This window comes from Nakaseomyces glabratus, chromosome F (assembly GCF_010111755.1).
Source record: "Nakaseomyces glabratus chromosome F, complete sequence".
Classification (NCBI taxonomy): Eukaryota; Fungi; Ascomycota; class Saccharomycetes; order Saccharomycetales; family Saccharomycetaceae; genus Nakaseomyces; species Nakaseomyces glabratus.
In genome coordinates, this window is record NC_088956.1 from 582517 (window position 1) to 602592 (window position 20076).

The 20076-nt window shown below is 37.1% G+C and overlaps 10 protein-coding genes across 10 annotated transcripts; 6 read left to right on the forward strand and 4 right to left on the reverse strand.

Moving 5' to 3' along the window:
• Positions 1–264: 264 nt before the first annotated feature.
• Positions 265–2265, forward strand: MSS116 (ATP-dependent RNA helicase; the record flags this gene model as incomplete). Its single annotated transcript, XM_446213.1, has 1 exon — positions 265–2265. The coding sequence occupies one exon, from the start codon at positions 265–267 to the stop codon at positions 2263–2265; it is 2001 nt and encodes a 666-aa protein (XP_446213.1).
• A 556-nt stretch (positions 2266–2821) lies between these two features.
• NUP42 (FG-nucleoporin NUP42) lies at positions 2822–4654 on the forward strand (the record flags this gene model as incomplete). The annotated part of the gene is made up of 1 exon (XM_446214.1): positions 2822–4654. One exon carries the CDS (start codon positions 2822–2824, stop codon positions 4652–4654), a length of 1833 nt encoding a protein of 610 aa, XP_446214.1.
• A 107-nt stretch (positions 4655–4761) lies between these two features.
• On the reverse strand, positions 4762–5856 carry HST4 (NAD-dependent histone deacetylase HST4; the record flags this gene model as incomplete). Its single annotated transcript, XM_446215.1, has 1 exon — positions 4762–5856. One exon carries the CDS (start codon positions 5854–5856, stop codon positions 4762–4764), a length of 1095 nt encoding a protein of 364 aa, XP_446215.1.
• Positions 5857–6383: 527 nt separating this feature from the next.
• RVB1 (RuvB family ATP-dependent DNA helicase pontin) lies at positions 6384–7757 on the forward strand (the record flags this gene model as incomplete). Its single annotated transcript, XM_446216.1, has 1 exon — positions 6384–7757. One exon carries the CDS (start codon positions 6384–6386, stop codon positions 7755–7757), a length of 1374 nt encoding a protein of 457 aa, XP_446216.1.
• Positions 7758–7919: 162 nt separating this feature from the next.
• SLY1 (syntaxin-binding protein) lies at positions 7920–9914 on the reverse strand (the record flags this gene model as incomplete). Its single annotated transcript, XM_446217.1, has 1 exon — positions 7920–9914. One exon carries the CDS (start codon positions 9912–9914, stop codon positions 7920–7922), a length of 1995 nt encoding a protein of 664 aa, XP_446217.1.
• A 925-nt stretch (positions 9915–10839) lies between these two features.
• On the forward strand, positions 10840–13209 carry SND1 (Snd1p; the record flags this gene model as incomplete). Its single annotated transcript, XM_446218.1, has 1 exon — positions 10840–13209. The coding sequence occupies one exon, from the start codon at positions 10840–10842 to the stop codon at positions 13207–13209; it is 2370 nt and encodes a 789-aa protein (XP_446218.1).
• A 478-nt stretch (positions 13210–13687) lies between these two features.
• ATC1 (Atc1p) lies at positions 13688–14734 on the forward strand (the record flags this gene model as incomplete). Its single annotated transcript, XM_446219.1, has 1 exon — positions 13688–14734. The coding sequence occupies one exon, from the start codon at positions 13688–13690 to the stop codon at positions 14732–14734; it is 1047 nt and encodes a 348-aa protein (XP_446219.1).
• Positions 14735–14973: 239 nt separating this feature from the next.
• Positions 14974–15597, reverse strand: PLP1 (Plp1p; the record flags this gene model as incomplete). Its single annotated transcript, XM_446220.1, has 1 exon — positions 14974–15597. One exon carries the CDS (start codon positions 15595–15597, stop codon positions 14974–14976), a length of 624 nt encoding a protein of 207 aa, XP_446220.1.
• A 461-nt stretch (positions 15598–16058) lies between these two features.
• CDC1 (putative lipid phosphatase CDC1) lies at positions 16059–17525 on the reverse strand (the record flags this gene model as incomplete). The annotated part of the gene is made up of 1 exon (XM_446221.1): positions 16059–17525. The coding sequence occupies one exon, from the start codon at positions 17523–17525 to the stop codon at positions 16059–16061; it is 1467 nt and encodes a 488-aa protein (XP_446221.1).
• A 929-nt stretch (positions 17526–18454) lies between these two features.
• Positions 18455–19984, forward strand: SAS4 (Sas4p; the record flags this gene model as incomplete). Its single annotated transcript, XM_446222.1, has 1 exon — positions 18455–19984. The coding sequence occupies one exon, from the start codon at positions 18455–18457 to the stop codon at positions 19982–19984; it is 1530 nt and encodes a 509-aa protein (XP_446222.1).
• Positions 19985–20076: the final 92 nt, after the last annotated feature.

The following is a 20076-nucleotide window of genomic DNA, read 5'->3' on the forward strand; positions in this document are numbered from 1 at the left end:
TCCCAAACATACTCGAATAATTTTACAAAATAATACCTCTTTGCTATACATATAATATATCACGACAATGTAAAAACTTCTCTTCAGAATTCTCGAGAGGGCGGATCGCAAGATGACTTCTGGCACACAACAGTAATAGTTGCAGAATCGGTAGTAGTATATAGGTCTTCGAAAATATTTCAACAGGTTACATCCTCACTTGATCTTATACTTGAAGAGTTTACAGTAATCACACTAAGACTAGAATTAAAAAAAAACAGTGCTATGTTGAGACACTGTTCTTTGGGACTAGTTACCACACAAATATCGGCTATTGCGCCGTTACGATTAGTGGGATCGCCTCTATTTTGTAGGTCATATCAGGATTTTGCTGGTAGAGATAGAAGATCTTCACGTTCCAGGGAGGATAAGCCATATAATTCCCGTACTCGTCGGTTTGATGACGAAGGCTCTTCCAATTATTCCAGCTCGAGAGATGATTATCGAGGTCAGAACACCTATGGTTTCAGAGGAAAAGCTCCCAGAAAGAATTTTAGTTCGAGAGACAACTATAGCTCCAGAGACAACTTTAGATCAAGCAATGGATTTCAAGAAAGAGGTTACAAGAATAAGTTTTCAAAGAACACCAAGAGCTATAGTAAAGGCGGTAACACATCTGGATCATTTATCCCAGAGGGTAAAATGGCCAAAATGACACACATCGGAAAGAGTGACAGTGATATTGTGGTAACCTTGGAATCTCTACTTGAAAAGAATGTTATTTCTAGAGATCTTTATGACAGTATTTCCAGAATGGGTTTTGAACAACTTACACCAGTTCAACAAAAGACTATTGAACCGATCATTACTAATAGTGATAGTGACATCATTGCTCGAGCCAAGACTGGTACTGGTAAGACATTTGCGTTCTTACTACCAATCTTTCAACATTTACTTAATACCAAGATCGACTCCCAAAATAAGGTAAAATCTGTAATTGTTGCTCCAACAAGGGATTTGGCATTGCAAATTGAAGATGAAGTTAGGAAAATTCATTCAAAGAATAGGAAATTAAAAGCTTTCGAATGTGTATCTTTGGTTGGTGGTACTAACTTTGACAGATCAATCAGATACATTGAAAAAGTTAGTCCAAGCATTGTTATTGGTACACCAGGTAGATTAATCGATGTGATGGAGAAATTTGGTAATAAGTTCTTCAAAGATGTCGATTTCAAAGTATTAGACGAGGCTGATAGACTGCTTGAAATAGGTTTTAAAGAGGACTTGTCATACATAAATAAGATGCTAAACACACTCAATACCAACTCAACAGAACATATCAGAACTCTCTTATTTTCGGCTACTCTGGATCATAAAGTTCAAAGTCTTTCTAATGACATTATGAACAAAGAGGAGTGCCTATATATTGATACTATAGATGAAAATGAACCTCAAGCTCATGAAAAGATTGACCAAACCCTGGTTGTTGGTGAGACTTTTGCCGACAATTTATACGCTGCTATCGAACATATCAGGGAATTTGGAACTAAAACTCCTAATTACAAAAGTATCCTTTTCCTTCCAACAGTTAAATTTACCAAATTTATGGCTACTATTCTGAAGAGACAGGTAAAACTACCAATTTATGAATTCCACGGACAGATTGATCAGAAGAAACGTACTAGAATTGTCAATGAGTTCAAGACCATGAAAAAGGGATTACTTGTTTGTACTGATGTTGGGGCTCGTGGTATGGATTTCCCAAATATTACTGAAGTTCTACAAATTGGTTTACCTTCGGAGATTCCAAATTATATTCACAGAATTGGTAGAACAGCCCGTAGTGGAAAAGAGGGTTCTTCAGTAACGTTTATCTCTAAAGAAGAGCTTCCATTTTTTGAAATTCTAGAAGACAAACATAACGTGACCATCAAGAACATTAGAAAATTCGAGGCTCAACCACATGTGATGGCAGACTTATCATTGAGATTGCATGTCAGTGAGGATGAATTGCAAGAAATTATATTGAGTGTTATATCATTCTACCGTGCTTGCCTAAAAGACTATGGTATCAATTACAAGAACATGCTTCCTCAAATTGCTCACACCTATGGTACACTACTACAAAATGAAGACAAAAGAATACCGCTTGCCGGCAACCATATCTTAAATAGATTGGGAATGGATAGAGATCCAATTGCCACAAAAATGTTTCAAATAGATGAAATGCCAAATCAATATAACAGAAGAGGCCCAAGATCTAATTACAACAGAAGAAGATTCTAAACGAGTTATGTTGTAGCTATAAATTCAAGCTTTGCCAATGCCAAAGAACCCAGTTAAATTATCCTGTAAATCATTTGCATGTTACGACTTAAATTAATGATAGAATTTTTTACAAATTGCCCATATAAAAAAGAATAATGACATTCTGCTTATTCTTGATCTTGTAAATAGGGCATCTACCATATAAAAAGTGGTATTTTTTCTTTGCATCTTATAGTTTAATTATTTTGTTTTTAAAATTATTTATTAGTTTCAAGTACACACACATTTCTTAGAATAATACTAATTCTCTTTTCTACTGGCCTTGTACTTCTTAGTTGAAGTGACTTACATCACCTTTTTTACAGTTATTGTTGTACATACATATCCCATCTTCCATCTTTTTTACGTTCGGTAGTTTCTTGATTTTCCTGCTGGAGAAAAAGTCACTTAGAGACACTTTTTGAAAGTCATCTCACTGTTTTAACTTATAATATATGTATAAAAACTTTCAGAGTTCTTACAGCTTGAGAATACAATTGAATAACGAAAGTACTACTAAACTGAAAGAGATATAATGTCATATACGTCTAGAACACCGTGTAAATTCTTCCAGCAAGGGAATTGTAGGAGAGGTAACTCATGCAAGTTCGGCCATTTTCTAGCGAATGACAACAATAGAACTACCAGTAATGATGATCCATATAAATCATTCATCAGTCCAACCTCTATAGATAAACACAAGAAACAGATATTAGACGATATGGCTGACGCTGCCAGCTATGCACTTACACCGTTGACATCAGCCTACAGTCTTGCTGATCCATGCGCTGTCAACCTTATACAGGCAAGAGATATTTCCCTCGAAGAACTGAGATTCAAGTACCTACAAGCACAAAAAGCAGGTCAATTAGACCAATATACCGCAGAGGTCCAAGCTAGGAACTCTGATATACAGGTTTGTATGCAAGAGGTCAAGTCGCATCCTGATATCGCTGTACGGTTTCTTCAGAAATGTACTCAGGATATAAAAGAGCTTGGGCATCGCACAATACAACAGGACTTTATTAAATTCCCAGTTGGATCACAAAACCAGGCTTCTAGCTTGAATAAAACTGGTAATTTTAACAACACTACAACTGGAATGTTTGGCGTATCGGGGTTTTCTGGTACTGGTCCAGCAGCTGGTGCTGGCACTTCTTCAGGTCTGGGTAATGGCCTCAATATGACCAGCAGTGCTTTTGGCAAACCTGCATTTGGAAATACTGCTACAAGTAGTGGTGGAGGATTTGGTTCGTCGTCATTTGGTTCATCAGCTTTTGGTGCACCTGCATTTGGATCAGGCTCTACAGGATCAGGGTTTGGATCATTGACCGCAGGAAATCAAAGCAACGGGGCATCCGGAGCCTCGGGTACTGCATTTGGTAAGCCTGCATTTGGTAGTGTGGGACAAGCAGCATTTGGTCAAACAGTTCAGGCCAATACCAACCAATCACCTTTTGGAAGTATTTCCAATACTTCTGGGAATAGTATACCGAACTCATCACCATTCGGTGCTCTAGGTGCTGGAACAAATAATGTGAGTAATCCGTTTAGTGGAAAGCAGAGCACAGCATTCGGCTCACCAGCATTTGGATCAACTCAAAATAACGCAAGCAATACACAGAATACAGCAACAGGCTCAATGTTTGGTGCACCAGCATTTGGAAGCTCTCCATTTGCTTCATCACAAAATAACGGCCAAACTACATCCCCATTTGGCTCTTTGAAGAATCAGAGCTCTAATAATAATAATAACTCATTTGGAAGCCAGCCCAATCAAAACTCTATCGCCGGAACTTCAACAACTACATTCGGTTCATCCCCAAATAATATATCCAATCCATTTAGCAGTAATAATAATAAAAGTACTGCTTTTGGAAATATCGGAACTGGTACAAATACAGCAAATAATGCTTTTGGAACAGCTACCCCTGGTAATAATGTTTCCACAAATCAACAGACTCCTTTTGGAAGTTCTGCATTTAACAACGCTAACACAAACACTAATAAACCGGCCTTTGGGTCTAGTGGTTCGAATGCTCAATCATCACCGTTTGGTACAACAAATTCAATACAATCTAATAATTCCAGCGGGCCATTTGGAAATCCTTCAGCTGTCCAAGGTAATTCGTTTGATTCACCATTTGCAAATTCAGCTACTGCCAATCAGAGTATAGCTTCAAGTTCTCAATTTTCTCAAAACTCAAATCAAAACTCTGGTAATTTCTTTCAAGGCTCTGTGGAGAAAGAGGATCAACCTCCTGATATTTCTGAATTAGCGAAGGGAACTGTGGATACATTTAAGGCTGCCCAGTTTGTGTTGGGACAGGTACCGGACATACCTCCTCCTATGACATTAATAAATTAACTTTGTCTATTGTTAGCATTAACCTCTTTATATTACATTAATTCATTAATTGAGTGCATTTCTATGTTTATGTTATTTTGTAATGATACAGAGTAGGATACATAATACTACAGCGATAGTAAATCTGATATATTCTGGCAGTCTCCTAATACAATAAGATCAATATGGCCTAAAGATTTAAGGAGAGATTGGGTTGGCATTTCCTTATTGAAATAAATAACAATTCCTTTGTTTTTTACCACTTTTTCAATAAATTTCTTACACATTTGTAATACTCCTGGTATCTTTAAACTAGTACCAGCAATGAGTAGAAAATCAATTTTTTGTTTTAGATCTTTATTGCTAACTTGACCAATAAGATCGCCTTCCGGGTGAACTTCATTATACAACACAACCCTTGGTCTTAATTTACCAAGGCCTTTGGATCGGATTCCAGCAACTTTCCGTACTTCGTCGAATTCTTTGCATTGAGGGCATAACGGTATTATTTCTCCTTCATTTTCAAATGCCTCAGGGTTAAAACAATCTATTTTGGCGCAGAGATTACATTCCATATAATCAACACTACCATGTAATTGGATGGTAGTCGGTATTGGTTTATCTAGAGGTACTGTAGTCTTCAAATTTTCAAGCCTTGTATCGAGGCCATCTATATTCTGTGTGTAAAGTCTTACAAGTCGTTGTTGTGACGCTAAGTGATCCAATAGGAGATGGAATTTTGTTGGCTCCGATTTTTGCGATAAAGAATGCAAATCAACTATCATCGAATGAAATTTTTTGCTCATTTCATCTGATGAATAAACTCTATTGAAGTCAAAAAGCTCCTTACCTGATGCTACAGAATCACCTTTCAAAGTTTCAAACAAACCCTCACTAGACCTGAAGTCAGGTATACCTGCAGCTACTGAAATACCCGCCCCAACAACAGCCACTATCTTCTTCGAGTATTGAAATGCGTAACGTAGAAACTCAGCAGCACCATCACTGCTATGCTTCTCGGATGTTATACCACTCAGGTAATCATCTATAGAAAATATTGTAAATGGAGCCGGCCTCGATTTAAGCCTAGGCTTCCTACCACTCTTACCCCTCGCAAACAGCCTTCTAGGAGTAACCTTACCGACATTTGATTCAACCACTGGCTTCTTTGTCGACGACGGAGGAGTCAGAAGCATTTTGGTATCCTTTGAAATGGCTACCATTATGAAATAAGTAAGCCCAGTAACGTCCTTCAAAATAGGTGGCTCCAGTGTTGACAGTCCAGGCCAACCAAATAATACTTAGACGAATGAGACTCAAATACACTAAAATCCTCCAAATTTAACTAAGCTCATCGCAATCTGTCGTACATGAGAATTAAAGATTTTTCCATTTTAGGAAATCAAAACACCTTTACCTATACAGGATGGCTTATATATTCCAAAAAGTATATGAAACAAGAAGTAGTTTCACAGTAGCATTTTTTTCTTAAAGAATGTACCATATACAACATTTGTGAATTATACGTATTAGTTAAAGTTTAGTAACTAGCGTGCTAACAGGCTCTTTGGATTATATATATGAGGTGTAGCTTCATATCCGTCTAATACGACTGACTGGTATTCCTGGTTTTGAAAAAAAAATTTCACTGTGAGGATCAGAAGGATATAGTAGTTATAAAGGCACAAGGCTAAGCATCGCACTAATTGACTGTTCAATTTAGTACATATACAACCAGGAGTAAATAAAAATGGTTCAAATTACTGAAGTTAATGAGTCCAAGGCGGGCACTGCCAACAGAACTGCTGCCCACACACATATCAAGGGTTTAGGTCTTGATGATACTGGTGCTGCACGTCAGGTTGAAGGTGGCTTTGTTGGTCAAGTTGAAGCCAGAGAAGCTTGCGGTGTGATAGTTGATCTTATCAAGGCGAAGAAGATGTCAGGGAGAGCTATTTTACTGGCCGGTGGGCCATCTACAGGTAAGACTGCTTTGGCCTTGGCCATTTCGCAAGAACTAGGCCCAAAGGTTCCTTTCTGTCCTTTGGTAGGTAGTGAACTATACTCTGTTGAAGTTAAGAAGACTGAAACATTGATGGAGAATTTTAGAAGAGCCATCGGCCTGAGAATAAAGGAAACCAAGGAAGTATACGAGGGTGAAGTTACTGAATTGACTCCAGAAGATGCAGAAAATCCATTAGGGGGATACGGAAAGACGATTTCCCACGTTATTGTTGGTTTGAAATCTGCGAAAGGTACAAAAACTCTGAGACTAGACCCAACCATTTATGACAGCATTCAAAAGGAAAAGGTAAGCATTGGTGATGTGATTTACATTGAAGCCAACACAGGAGCAGTAAAGCGTGTTGGTAGATCAGACGCTTACGCAACGGAATTTGATCTAGAAGCTGAAGAATACGTTCCATTACCAAAAGGTGAAGTTCATAAGAAGAAGGAAATTGTCCAAGATGTTACATTACATGATTTAGATATTGCTAATGCCAGACCTCAAGGTGGGCAAGATGTGATATCGATGATGGGACAACTCATGAAACCAAAAAAAACAGAAATTACAGAAAAACTGAGATTCGAAGTGAATAAAGTTGTTGCTAAATATGTAGACCAAGGTGTTGCTGAACTAATACCAGGTGTTCTATTTATCGATGAAGCAAACATGCTTGATATTGAGATATTTACTTACTTAAACAAAGCTTTGGAGTCTGACATAGCTCCAATTGTGGTTTTAGCCTCTAACAGGGGTATGACAACAGTACGCGGTACAGAAGATGTAATTTCACCACATGGTATTCCTGCTGATCTAATCGATAGATTGTTGATAGTTCGTACTTTGCCTTACAATAAAGATGAAATTAGACTAATTATTGAGAGAAGATCTGCTGTAGAAAACCTGGCGCTTGAGGATGGCGCTTTGGACATTTTAGCTGACATGGCCACTCATACTTCTCTTCGTTATGCATTGCAATTACTATCCCCAGCTGGTATTTTAAGTTCAACTGCAGGGCGCCAAAAGATCACGATTGATGACATAAATGAGGCAAAGATGTTATTTATAGATGCTAAGAGATCCACTAAAATCTTGGAAAATTCTGATAGATATATGTAAAAATGTGGAGCTTTTCTCTGATATAAGTCTATAGGTAAACATAGAACCTCCATAATACTTGTACTAACTGCACTAAAATTGTAATAATTCAAAGAAACAAAATTTAAAAAAAGAATGATCCAAAATTATAATTCATATTTAATTACTAAACAATTTAATTGGTTATGTACTTAATGATGCCACCTGTTCCAAAAATTGATGTGGTGATAATATATCTGTGCTACCATACATGACTTTCTTTGGATTATGTATCTGGGAATGAGCCCATTCTTGCAAATTTTGATATTCTAAATAGTTACCACCCCCAACAATAAATACAACTGATTTGTTATACGTTTGCCTTTTTGGTTTTCTAGTGTGTGAACCTCTCGTAATTTTAGGATCCAAGTAAAGATAGGTATCAGTAGCTTCAAGATTCTTCTGAGAACTATTCAATGGATCCATAATAGCATCAACAATATTAGTTACAGGTATAGTCTTCTTTTCTGGTAGCAATTTCTTGAAACCAGAGATCAAAGTTCCAACACCACCTTGAAGTGTACCTTCTGTCAAGCCATACAAGCCGGATAACGTGCTTGTGGTCATTTTGTTAGAATCTTGCTTACCATCATCAAGGCTTTTTGTTTGCAAAGACATTGAAGATGACATTTTCATCATCTCCCTTAACTTATACACATACTTTAGTGGAGTAATATCGTATTCTTGACCTTTAAAATAGTTTTCCACCTGCTTGACAAAATCTTGAGGCGGAGTATTTTTAGCACTTAGATATAGCACAATGAAGGATCTTAGTTTATCTTCTAAATTATCAGTTTTACCATCCTTTTCTAATAGTTCAATAAATTTAGTGCGTGTTTTAACATTGTCTGGATCTTGTTGTTCAATTTCAAAAAAGGTATCCAAGTTTTTGGCTTCCAGTTCTTTCAACAAAGATGCAAAAATATTCATGTGCATATCTATAATACCTTTTTTGGCAGTTAGCTCTGGTAATTTTTTGACAGCTTGTTGAATTTGCAAAGTACCAAGATCATCTTCATTCTCGTTTTGATCAAATTGCTTGATGTTTAAATCGTTCAGACTAGTCACACCAGTTTTCTTAACTATTTCGTTTGCTTCATTTTTGTATTCATTTAAAGCCGATTCCACATTTTCTGCCGCCTCAGGGAATGGAAGGTGAGCATTTTGTAGCCAAAAGAAATCGTGAGGCTCTATATCGTATTGTTTCTCAGGAGAGGTTTCATTTTCACCAGGAATTGTGATAGTGTTTCTACGCAATTTGAATATATCAAAAACCATGCATTGATAAATCCATGAATGAGAAAACATACAACTGTAGTCAATGTTTCTGTCTAGAATAATCAACACAAATCTATCGAGGGAGTCATTCAGAATGGAGTTTGAGTTTTCTGATGAGTTAGATTTCAAGTTTATCACGTAGTCTCTTAGTTTACTACTCAACTTCTCAGCTACTATCTCTGCTGGACCGTTTTTTTGAGCTCTAATAATTGGAATGGAGTTTAAGGTTATTATGGTGTTAAACAGACCGTCAGCTATGGTAGAACACAATGAAGTGATGGTCTCTTCGTCAGATTGCGGGTTATTTAGGATAGAATATGCTGTAGGCAATTCTAAGGAGAAAAGTTCAGGCTCAGTTACAACAAAGTCTAAGTACTGATCGTAAACCTGTTTCACTTTGTCCTGTTTACCCAATTGGACAACTTCCTGCGCTAGATGTTCTAGCAAATCTCTGCTTAAAGAGTCAACAAAATTGATATAGAATTCGCTATATTTATCGTGTTTCAAGTCATCCACTATCAGATCAATGTTGGTCTTGGTAGGCTCAATGAAGTATACCACGGGTACATCAGGTAACGAGCTTCTCTTGGAAGAGTCGATCAATGCATGCACTGTGACACCAGTTTTCAGAAGATCATTGACTCTAAGAACACTAGAAACGATTGCCGTGGTCCTCTTATCCAGAACAAGAACTTTCCAAATAATATCCTGGATCGCGTCATCGTTCGCAATCGCAGCCGTTGTAGCATTGGGATCCTCTGTGACAGAATTGGCCTTTGGATAGTGCTCCTCATTCAAATAGAGCATCTTCAGCAGTGAATCCACCTGCATGTCACGTAAACTATCCATCTCCGACGCCATTGTGTATGGATTGTTTCAGGATACTGACAGCCTTACCTTACCCAACCCACAACTTCCAACGCCAGTGTCTTTTATTAGCTATTCCCCCAGCTTAAACTTGCAACTTTCGTTGGCAGGACAGGTATATACAGTGACGTTAAATGTGATATGAATGAACTTCGATATAATAGAGATAGTGGCCAGCACAGAAGGTCTGTTCTTGTTTCATACAAAAAGTGAGGTATCGATCTTAACCACTGGTTGAAATTCAGGTCTACCAACTAAATACACTTTAACACTCATAAAATTGTATGCACTAACTTATATTTGTTATTATTCTTGAACCTTACAGACCAATTGACGATGTACGTGTATGTGGGATTGCAAACCATAACAGGCATGCTACAAAACCATCTACTATTAAGAGACAAGCAGTACTTTGGTTTGTGAATTGAAAAGTAGTCGACTATGACTAGGGCTTCTGTATGACAAACAAGAGCATAGTCAGATAACACTCAACATGTATAGAGTAGGAATCTTATCTGAAAGAACAATGGGAGGGAGGTGTAAATGTAGGTTAGGAAGGAGAAGGGGGGGGAGAAACGGGGTGCCTATGTCAACGTGTATATAGTTTGATTTGGACAATGAAAACTGTTGAAAGTCGTTTGGATATTGTCTCGGAGCTGATGATACAATATCCATTTTCTGATGACCCATTGTCTAAATGAAATCCGTTGAGTAAGACCGTTAAGTGGATCATCGAACAGCAGAAAATTTGATTGTCGATGAGCGATTTCAGCTAAACGAAAGGAATAAGTTTTAGTCTCGAGGACGGGTGGGGATAGACGGCCACACATTTTTGGATAAAAGTCTTTGGTATATATTAGACAGGTAAGATAGACTTTACAAAGTCAGTTAGGAAGTCAGGATAGCGAAGCTACTGACGATGAATAGGAATAAACGGGTGAATGTGAAGCCCTTGAGCTCACTGTTTCTGATCTCGTATTCAGATGTGCGATGCGATGTCGAGCATCTTCAGAAGTATAAGATCCACCTTTACATTGATATACCCACAATAGATTACTACACAGATGAGTTAACTGAGACCAAGCTCTCTAAACTAAATAAGAAGCTAAAGTTGAGTAAACTTAAGCATGATATATGGAGGGCTTTCTATAATGGCGATGAACAGTTTTGGGATAGACTCAAAGAGAGTAATCATCAAGTTAAGGTCACAGTGGATATATCATCATCGGGATCGCTGCGGTACGTGCAAACTATCAAGTTTCTGTTAGAAACTATATATAACTCGCTCCGAGAATTAGAATATGTGCAGTTACAGTTTCATTTAGACTCGACACTGACCTCGTTGAAATGGTTCAAGACGTTCTTGGATCCTGAATTAATGAATGCAGGTATAATCAAGTTTAACACAATCAAACACACACCACAGCAATCGGACAACACTAAGACCCCTTTCAAAGAATATTACATGAGACTAAATAATAAATTCATGGATAGCGAGAGGTATTTTGATAAGAAAGTAATGGAAACTATCGTTATTGTAACAAATCAGACTGGTGTTAAGGCGTTGTTGACTCTTCTATCGGACAGACCACTAAACTCCTATATATCGGAGGAATCGATGAAGGCACTGCAACACATGAGTGCGTCAGCGACAAGAAATAGATCATATTCAGCAACAGTTCCTAATCATTCATATGAAACCGATTTTATCTCCCATACACCTTTAAAAAGAGTCTCTTCTTCTATATTAAATTTCCAAAACGAATCATTGCCATTGAGTCATGAAAAGGAAGCTCGGGTCAAATCACCGATAAGCTTTGCAACATCACCAACTCTTACAAATTCAAGATCATTTACACCTATAGATTTTCCAGGAGCTGAATCTTATAACAGCAGGGCAATGTCACCAGATGATCTAGCAATGGCGGACGCTTTGAGCGATGAATTTGATGAAGATGAGGATAATTATGATGATGAAGAGTTCGAAGAAGATGATGATAATGACGATGATGATAATGATCCAGATGAAGGCTTAAGTTTCTTTGCTCCAAATATACTATCACGTTCAGGGTCTGGATTTAATCTTTCATCGAGGGCTCAGAACAATATTAACAACAAATTGAAATTGCCCGGGACAAGCAAAGGTCGGTTTAGATCTTTGAGTTTAATGGATCCAGCCTTAAATAGACCATTTATGCAGAAAGGTCTACAAATGACTCCAGCTAATACAGGTCTAACTGTAAAAGATAATAGAAATGAACTAAGATGTGCTTCACCACTAGCTTCTACAGTGACAAAGTTTGAAACAAATTCGAATAATAATAACGAGGATACACACGATGATGATAATAACGATTTGCATACAAAATTTACTAATATATATATTCATGATGGCGATTTTGATGAAGTAGTTCTAGATGATTCTACTCAACAAAGGATTTTACACAATAAGAAGAAACTAATGGAAATACATGGCGAGGATACAGGAACAAGAATATCAAATACCCCAAATAGTTTAATACCTCCTGAATTTTATTCCAGACTGTCTTCTCCTTCTACAAGTGCAAGTAGTTCCAATACTTCACTGACGCAGCTAAATACATTAGTTACACCACAATTTACAAAATGGTTGAATAATGCTAATTTATTACATAGTCAAGGAAATGACAAACAGTCCCAAATAAAAGGAGGAGCAAACTTATTTGAGCAGAAGCTGGTTAAGAAATCAATGGAAGATCTCAGGAATGAACCAGCGAAGAATTTCATTAATGGTTTGATAAATGGAGATATTGATTCGACAGAAAAAAATGCATATGCATTAAATTTCCGCAATACTGCTAACTATTCTCAACATCATTATGAAGCTCTGGACGACGAGGATCGAATGATGTCGGGTGTCACAGAAGACCATGATAACACAAGACAAAGTTCAGACCTAACTTTTGAGTCATCAACTACATCAGAATCAGAAGATGAAACAGCAACAACGGCGTCTGTCGCAACAATCAAGCCAGAAATGCCATCAGCACAATTATTCGGACTTTCAAATAGTCATAATTCTAGACTATCACAAACATCGAAGACAAGCTTGGATCAAATAAGACCTAGTTTTAGTTTTCAACTTTATGATGATCTAGAAAATATTGACAATCAAGTCAACGAACAAATACAACAAAACCCAGATAGCGAGCCTCCAAAAGCATACAAAAAAGCTGTATCCATCGATCTTTATGGCGATGAAGACCCAGACAATAACGATACATGGTTATTAGGATGGAACAATAAATGATATTTTGTAATCAAAACTGAGAGACGAACTTACTAGGCTGTTTAACAATACTAATATTTTTATAGTATATCTTCAATTCTATATATTTCTAATGATTCTAAAATAAATTCCAACTAGTTCAAATTAGCGGCGGATTTCATTATGGATGATATCTTCGTTTAAATAAAATCCTAAGGCTTGTTCAATTATAATATACACAGTAAAATATAGCCCCATACAGCCGTTCATTTTTTTTTTGTATATTTGCATCTGAAAAAATTCGGGATGGCCATTTTGGAAAAAAAAATTTGCAAAAAATTTGCGATGAGCTAGCTCATCGCTTCATAGTAAAGTTGTCTATATAACAGATATTGGAGTACTTTAGAAATATAAACTACTAAAGTTAATAGCTTGATTCCTTTCGAATTGTCAATAGTTTCTCAAGCCATTGGTACTCTTATATACAAGGGGAAATTTTTTTACATATAGTCGGCCATCAATGAAGGCGCAATCATCTCAAGAACAAGAAGATGGATTGACTATGCTTCATAGAATTCTTAAGGATGACAATGTTGATATGGATAGTGCGCTATCCGATATGGAAGGTCCCTCAGTTAATCAAAATTTGGACAAACTCGAGATTGATTACCGGAATCAGTTTGAAATAGCTTACAGAGAAAATAGCTTTGAAAATTTAGAAGAACTCTCTGATGAGACTATTGGTAAACATGTTACATTAGATACCCTACTGAAAATGGATAATGACGTTATATTCAAAGATGAAAATATTTTTGATGATGAAGATCGTTCCAGCAGAAAACGTCAAAGGGATAGTGTCTCTGATACTGACACTTTGTTTAATGAACAGACTGATTCTAAGAAAAGGAAAGACTCCGATATGGATAGTTGTAAGAATGCTATAGATAGTATAATGACGGAGCAAATTTTATCTCCCATATCTTTATCTCCTACTCCTTCATCTGATGGAAGTATCCAAAATGATAAGACTGAGTCACTTGAAATAGCTAAAGACTTACCAAAGGAACCTCGAAAACCAGTTGATAAACCAGCAAGAGCTAAGCTCAAAAACAAATATGAAATGTCTAATATTATTATCCATAAGGAAGATATACCAGCAGCTAATTTGAGAAATAGAAGGAGTATGGTAGATAATAATGTTATAAAAAAAATTTCTCCTCATTCCTCTGCAGATCATAATAAGACAGTGAAAAAAGAACCTGTTGTTATCACTAATGAGTACACAGTCTCACAAGTTGCGCAAATGAAGAGAAGGATTATAGACTCTCATAAGCTACTTTTGAATTTTAATGTCATTAAGGATAATTATGCTAGGGCATGTGTTCAATTGAAAAGATCTGTTACTGCATTGAAGGATAGTGAAATTCACAGGGCTCATTTAATTCTCGAAAATGAAGAATTAAAAAAACAGCTGCAAGCATTGCAACAGCATTCAACTGGAAAGGAAGAAGCCAACAGTACAAATATTCCAAAACAAAACATATTAAAAAATGAAGCAGACTCTTAAAAGGTCAATAAAATCTTCAAATCAGCATTTCATTAACAATGTACATACATTACTTGCATTTGCATAAAAACTTTCTCTATAGAAAGTTTTATACACAACATACATAACTTCATAAGCAAAAAGTCATTAATATATTACAAAGATATAAAGCCATTATCTGAAGATTTTAGGATGGGAAAATAATATGCAATAGATATTCATGCAAACAAGACTGTAGATAAATACTGGCTCTTTTTGGGTCAGATATCCAAGTCAGAGGTATCAGAATCGTTCTTTTCTCTCAATTTTGATACAAGATCGGTATTCTTGTTGGCTATTCTTAGGTTACTTATTCTATCGGCATCTTGAGGCCGCCTTTCGAGAATACCTGCTCTCATCAAAACACCTTCCAATTTAGATGTTCTGAAACCATTTGGATCATTACCCATTTTATTAAACCCAATAATTCTCTCACATTCATTACCGTTCAAGTAGCAGATCACAAATGGTAATACTTTGATTCCTAACTTTTCCACTAAAAAGGGAGCATTTTCAACACTGATACTGATAAACTTAGTACTTAAATAATTCCTTGCTATCTCTTCCAGTTTCTCGTCCATATATTGGCATTTTTTGAATGTCTCAAGTTCGAAGTGTATTACCACTCTGGCGGTGCTAGTTGTAATTTTCATTACCTGTGATTCATTATCCATGTAGTTAACCTTTCCAAATCCTTCCTCCTTCTTCCGCTGAATTGAGCCAAAGTAATCATGCATCTCCTGCATTCGCTGAGCTCTATACCTATCTATGAAATCGTCATTCCTTTCATCCTCTTGTTCTAATTCTTCAAGCAATTCATTTATGCTTTCATCACTCGTTGACATTTATGGATTCAATTGTTTTTGCCTACTGTGATACTATATCTATAGGTATGTAATACTAATATGTTACCTCAATTATGCAATTAGGATTTGCGATGATGCCTGTTTTCATAGTCCGCTAGGTTAACGCGCGTCCTATTTAAACGAAAATACAAGGTAATATTTGAAGTATTTGACTGTTTTTGAAAACAATATATAATCAATCCAATTGATGAAAGTAATAATGTACACAAATTCAATAAAAAAGTTTTACAGGTGTATCATGCAAGGTGAACTTCTTTGCAATAAACTCAGAAATTGTTATTTTGTTGTTGATATGACGAGAAGATAAAAAGAATGCAGTAAAAGAAAGGCTAAACTTGGTGTGCGGATACAGTTGTGTAATGGTTCGATGGACCTATCCATACTGTTCCCAATTCATTTAGTTATTCCTAAAGAATATCTTATTGTTGATATTTTTATGACTATATCACACAATAGTAGTAGAAAAATGTTGCAAGAACCAGAGCGGCCAAAGAGCCCACTTTCTGGAAAAATACTGCAAACTTTGACTGTTCTTCGCTGCTCTGTAGTGAGGCTTTCAATTTTTTATCCTCTAACTGCGCATCACTGATACTTACAGGCATTGGTAATGTTTCATCTACCTTCTTTATTTTTCCTGCGAAGTTTTGATACTTGGATCTAATGTAACGTTTGGGAAAGAAGCTAGTCTTAATTAGAATTATCAGACAAAAAATCGCTGCGATTATGTACATGGTTAATGGTTTATAAGGGTCAGGCATATAGCACATCTCTGTTGAGTATGTTTGGCCTGTAAGTCCTATCCCCATCTCGCTTTGTGGATTGTATAGCGATAATAGCTGAATGGCAGGCTTACTAATGCCCATATTCATAGCACACGACTTAACTGTGTATTCATTAGCAAGTTTAGTGCCTGATCCATCTTTGGGGGTATATTCGTGCTTAATATGGCAATAATCATGGTCATCACCAGAGAAGAGCAAAATTGGTTTTATGGTGTCAAGCACATCATTTGAGATTTCCTCGGTTATCACAGTCTGATATTGGTCGCCTTTCATAACTGGGAATAAATTTGAAGATTCTCTGCGACTTCCACAGGTTTGTTTAGTAACGTCTCTCCATAAAGGAACATGAGACAGCATGATGCGTGGGTATGATGGATCAACTTCTCCAAATTTCTCAAGAAAGTCTCTTGGTTTTTCAGATATATGTGGATCTGCAGAGTCAGACAAAGATATGGTATCTAACACCACAAAAGTGTGGTTACCAATGTGAAAGTAATCGGATGTCTCTCCAAAAAACGCTGAAAATCTAAGTAAACTATTTTTTACCACTGTATCGCCAAATCCAATATCGTGATTACCAGCAACATTGGTTATCGTTGTGGTACCAGGTTTTCTTGGAAAAATACGGTTAAATCTCTGGTATTCGTTAAACCAGTACTTATCATCCCAATATCTTCCACCGTCGAATAGATCACCCAAGAACACTGATGTTTGTGGTTCCAGGTATCCTTGCACATATTTCCAATTTCTGGCCAAATAGTGGTCTAGGATGACTCTTGTAAAATAATTGACTATTGCGGGCCTTCCAGGGTATGAGTGATTATCCATGATCTGTGGGTCAGCAAATAGAGCAACATGGTGTGCTCCCACAGGATTCTCCCATTGCTCCCATTTGTTCCATTGGCATTTCTTCATCGCCCGCACAACAACCGTATGCTCATAGTAATGTATAAGTGCCACCCACGCAACCCATAGTCCAAGCACCAGTCTCCATGATCTAACACTTTTCCATTGTCGGCACTGCGGTTTCAGCATCCTGCTCGCATTCCCTGTTGTGACAGAGCCCAGCTCTACTTCGTCGTCACTTCTATCCATCATAGTGTCAGCTTTCTTCCGTTTAAACATCCTACACTATTTTGTGAAACCTGTGTTTATAAGGTAAGCTGCAATGTGACCTGTCCAACAGCAGGATTAATATATGCCTTTAAAAACTGTTGTTATTATCACATCTACGATCAACATTTCGCTGATTTTGTTTTTTAGCGAAGCATCGCGATCGGCATTCTACTATTGATATTAGTGCCTCCAAGATAGTACCACTCATGGGGAACGCTATGCATACGTGGAGGAAGCTACATATACATAATTCGATTATCATGGATGTGGTACACTAAACCTAGCTACAGTTCAACACGAATGAGGCTATGCGTATAACTCACATGCAACAGCGCAAGCGCAAGTACGTCTGAGCGTATTTGGAAAACCAACCAGAATCAAGTTATATATATGTAGAAAGATATACCAAATCAGTTTTATTGTGATGGCAGTGTACTATGCTTACAGCTCTATGGTTATAGCGGTAGTTTAACTGAAGTAATTATTATACATATACTATGCATAATAGGTATTGCACCCAGACACCACACGTAATACCTACTCCGAGAAATGCCATTTAGTCGTATTTTATGATTCCGTCATGTGATATCTTAAATCTGTTTGTAAAGTAACTCGCTATGTACGGTTATTATAAGTCACTGTCACATGATTTTTCAATCTCTTGGGTGGGAGAAGGAAAGGACACCAAAAGAAGTTCGAAAACTTCTCTGGGGTCCCCCATCTCATCGCATCAGGCACAGTGAAAGTGTAATAAGCGGATAGTGGTTGCTACGGGCGTTGTAGTTGTATGGCGATTTATTTATAATGGGTTTCTCATGCGATGGTGTAGGAGATTGTAGACGTTACTTTGCTTCTGCATTTGTTTGCCAAGCAATCAAGCATTCGTACCATAAAAGGAAAATTAAAATTGGCAATCATCATAGGGATAGCAATAGGCGATGAAGATAAAGGCAGAGGCTGGATCACAGGATTCAGTGCGATTGAAACGACAGAGCTCCGACGCAGGTGTTGAAAGGTTTGACTTTGATGCCGAAGAGTACGAGATAGATCCCCGGAAGAAACTCAAACTGGTAACTAGGGGTGTATCGAGTGGTAATTCCGATGCCGTTGGTACTCAGTCTCCTGATGGTATTAATGCGTTTGAGAAAAGGGCTACTATCTCCAAGATGATACTGGATATAAAACGTAATGATATATTTGGCACCGCTCCTATATTGAACGCAGAGTCCGCACTGGACGATCGCAAATACATAAATTACCATAGGAGGATGCTTCGGCAGGAATCACGTATGATTCAATTGGATATAACACATGGGGAGAACGAAGCAGACAGATTGCTTGGTGTTTACGATAAACTGAACATGTTCAATTGGCAGCCGACGTTGCTAAAAGTGACAAAGATAAATGACCCCAATGATGAGGAAGAAATGTTGGCCAAGAGAGAAAAGACTAAAGAATATATACAAACGCTGCTGAATAATTTTGACAACATGAAAAAGAGGACGTTATCCCTTAATAAAAAGAATGCTAAGTACGTGAAGAAAATTGGGAGTGAGAAAACAATGCTTCCAAACTCTATATCGAGATCAGATTCCTCGGTGTTCCATGGTCCGGACAGAACCAAAATTTACAATTATGTGGATAGGAAATATTACTCAGGCTATGTTAGCTCGTCTGATGAAGAAGAAGAATGTATGACAGTTGAAGATATCAAAGCTCATCGGAAGGCTTCACGTGAAAGACAATGTGGAAGTGCGTTAACGGTTTGTTTGAGTAATAATTTCAATGCTGGTTATGCAATAGTTGCAGAACCGTTAAAGAAGCCATATATTATTAAGTGTACCACACAGGAAAGAAAACATTGGAAAAACATTAGAGGTGATGGCGACATCAAAAAATTCAAAGTTTATCATCCTCCTACTACATTAGTTGCAAATCTGACGCAAAGAATCAGTTGTGAAAACACACTGAAACCGAAATCGGTGAACGAACTACGAAACCCAAACGAAGATAATGAAGTTATTGATAATGATCAAAAACAATATAAGAATGCCGATATTTTGTTGCCTAGTGAGGATTCAGTACTTTCTGACGTACCCTCTTCATTACCGCGTAGTCCTTCAATAGCTCCCATCAACCTACTACCAGTGAAAAAGCTACTAAAATCTACTGTGGAGGAAACATCAACTTTACCTAACTATGACGGTAATTATGGTGAATTGATTTTGAATAGTCAATATCAATCCAATGATGTACCACATATGGGATATTCCTCAGAAGGAGCGGGCACAACAACAAATTATCTGGATCGTACAATAATTCAAAATACTGGAAACGTAGAAGCCATGCCCAACACTAGACAATTGCCACCACTAGGAAACTTCCACTTAGAGAATAATATGAACGCAACCGAAAAAAACAGTGTTGTTCTTTTGTCTCAAGCTGATAAATACTATCCATCTCTATAATTAGGGATGAATGTGATCCTGATTGTGGTCATTACAATAAATACCAGCGAAAACTTGCATGTATCAGTTGAAAGCCAATGAAAGAATTTTAT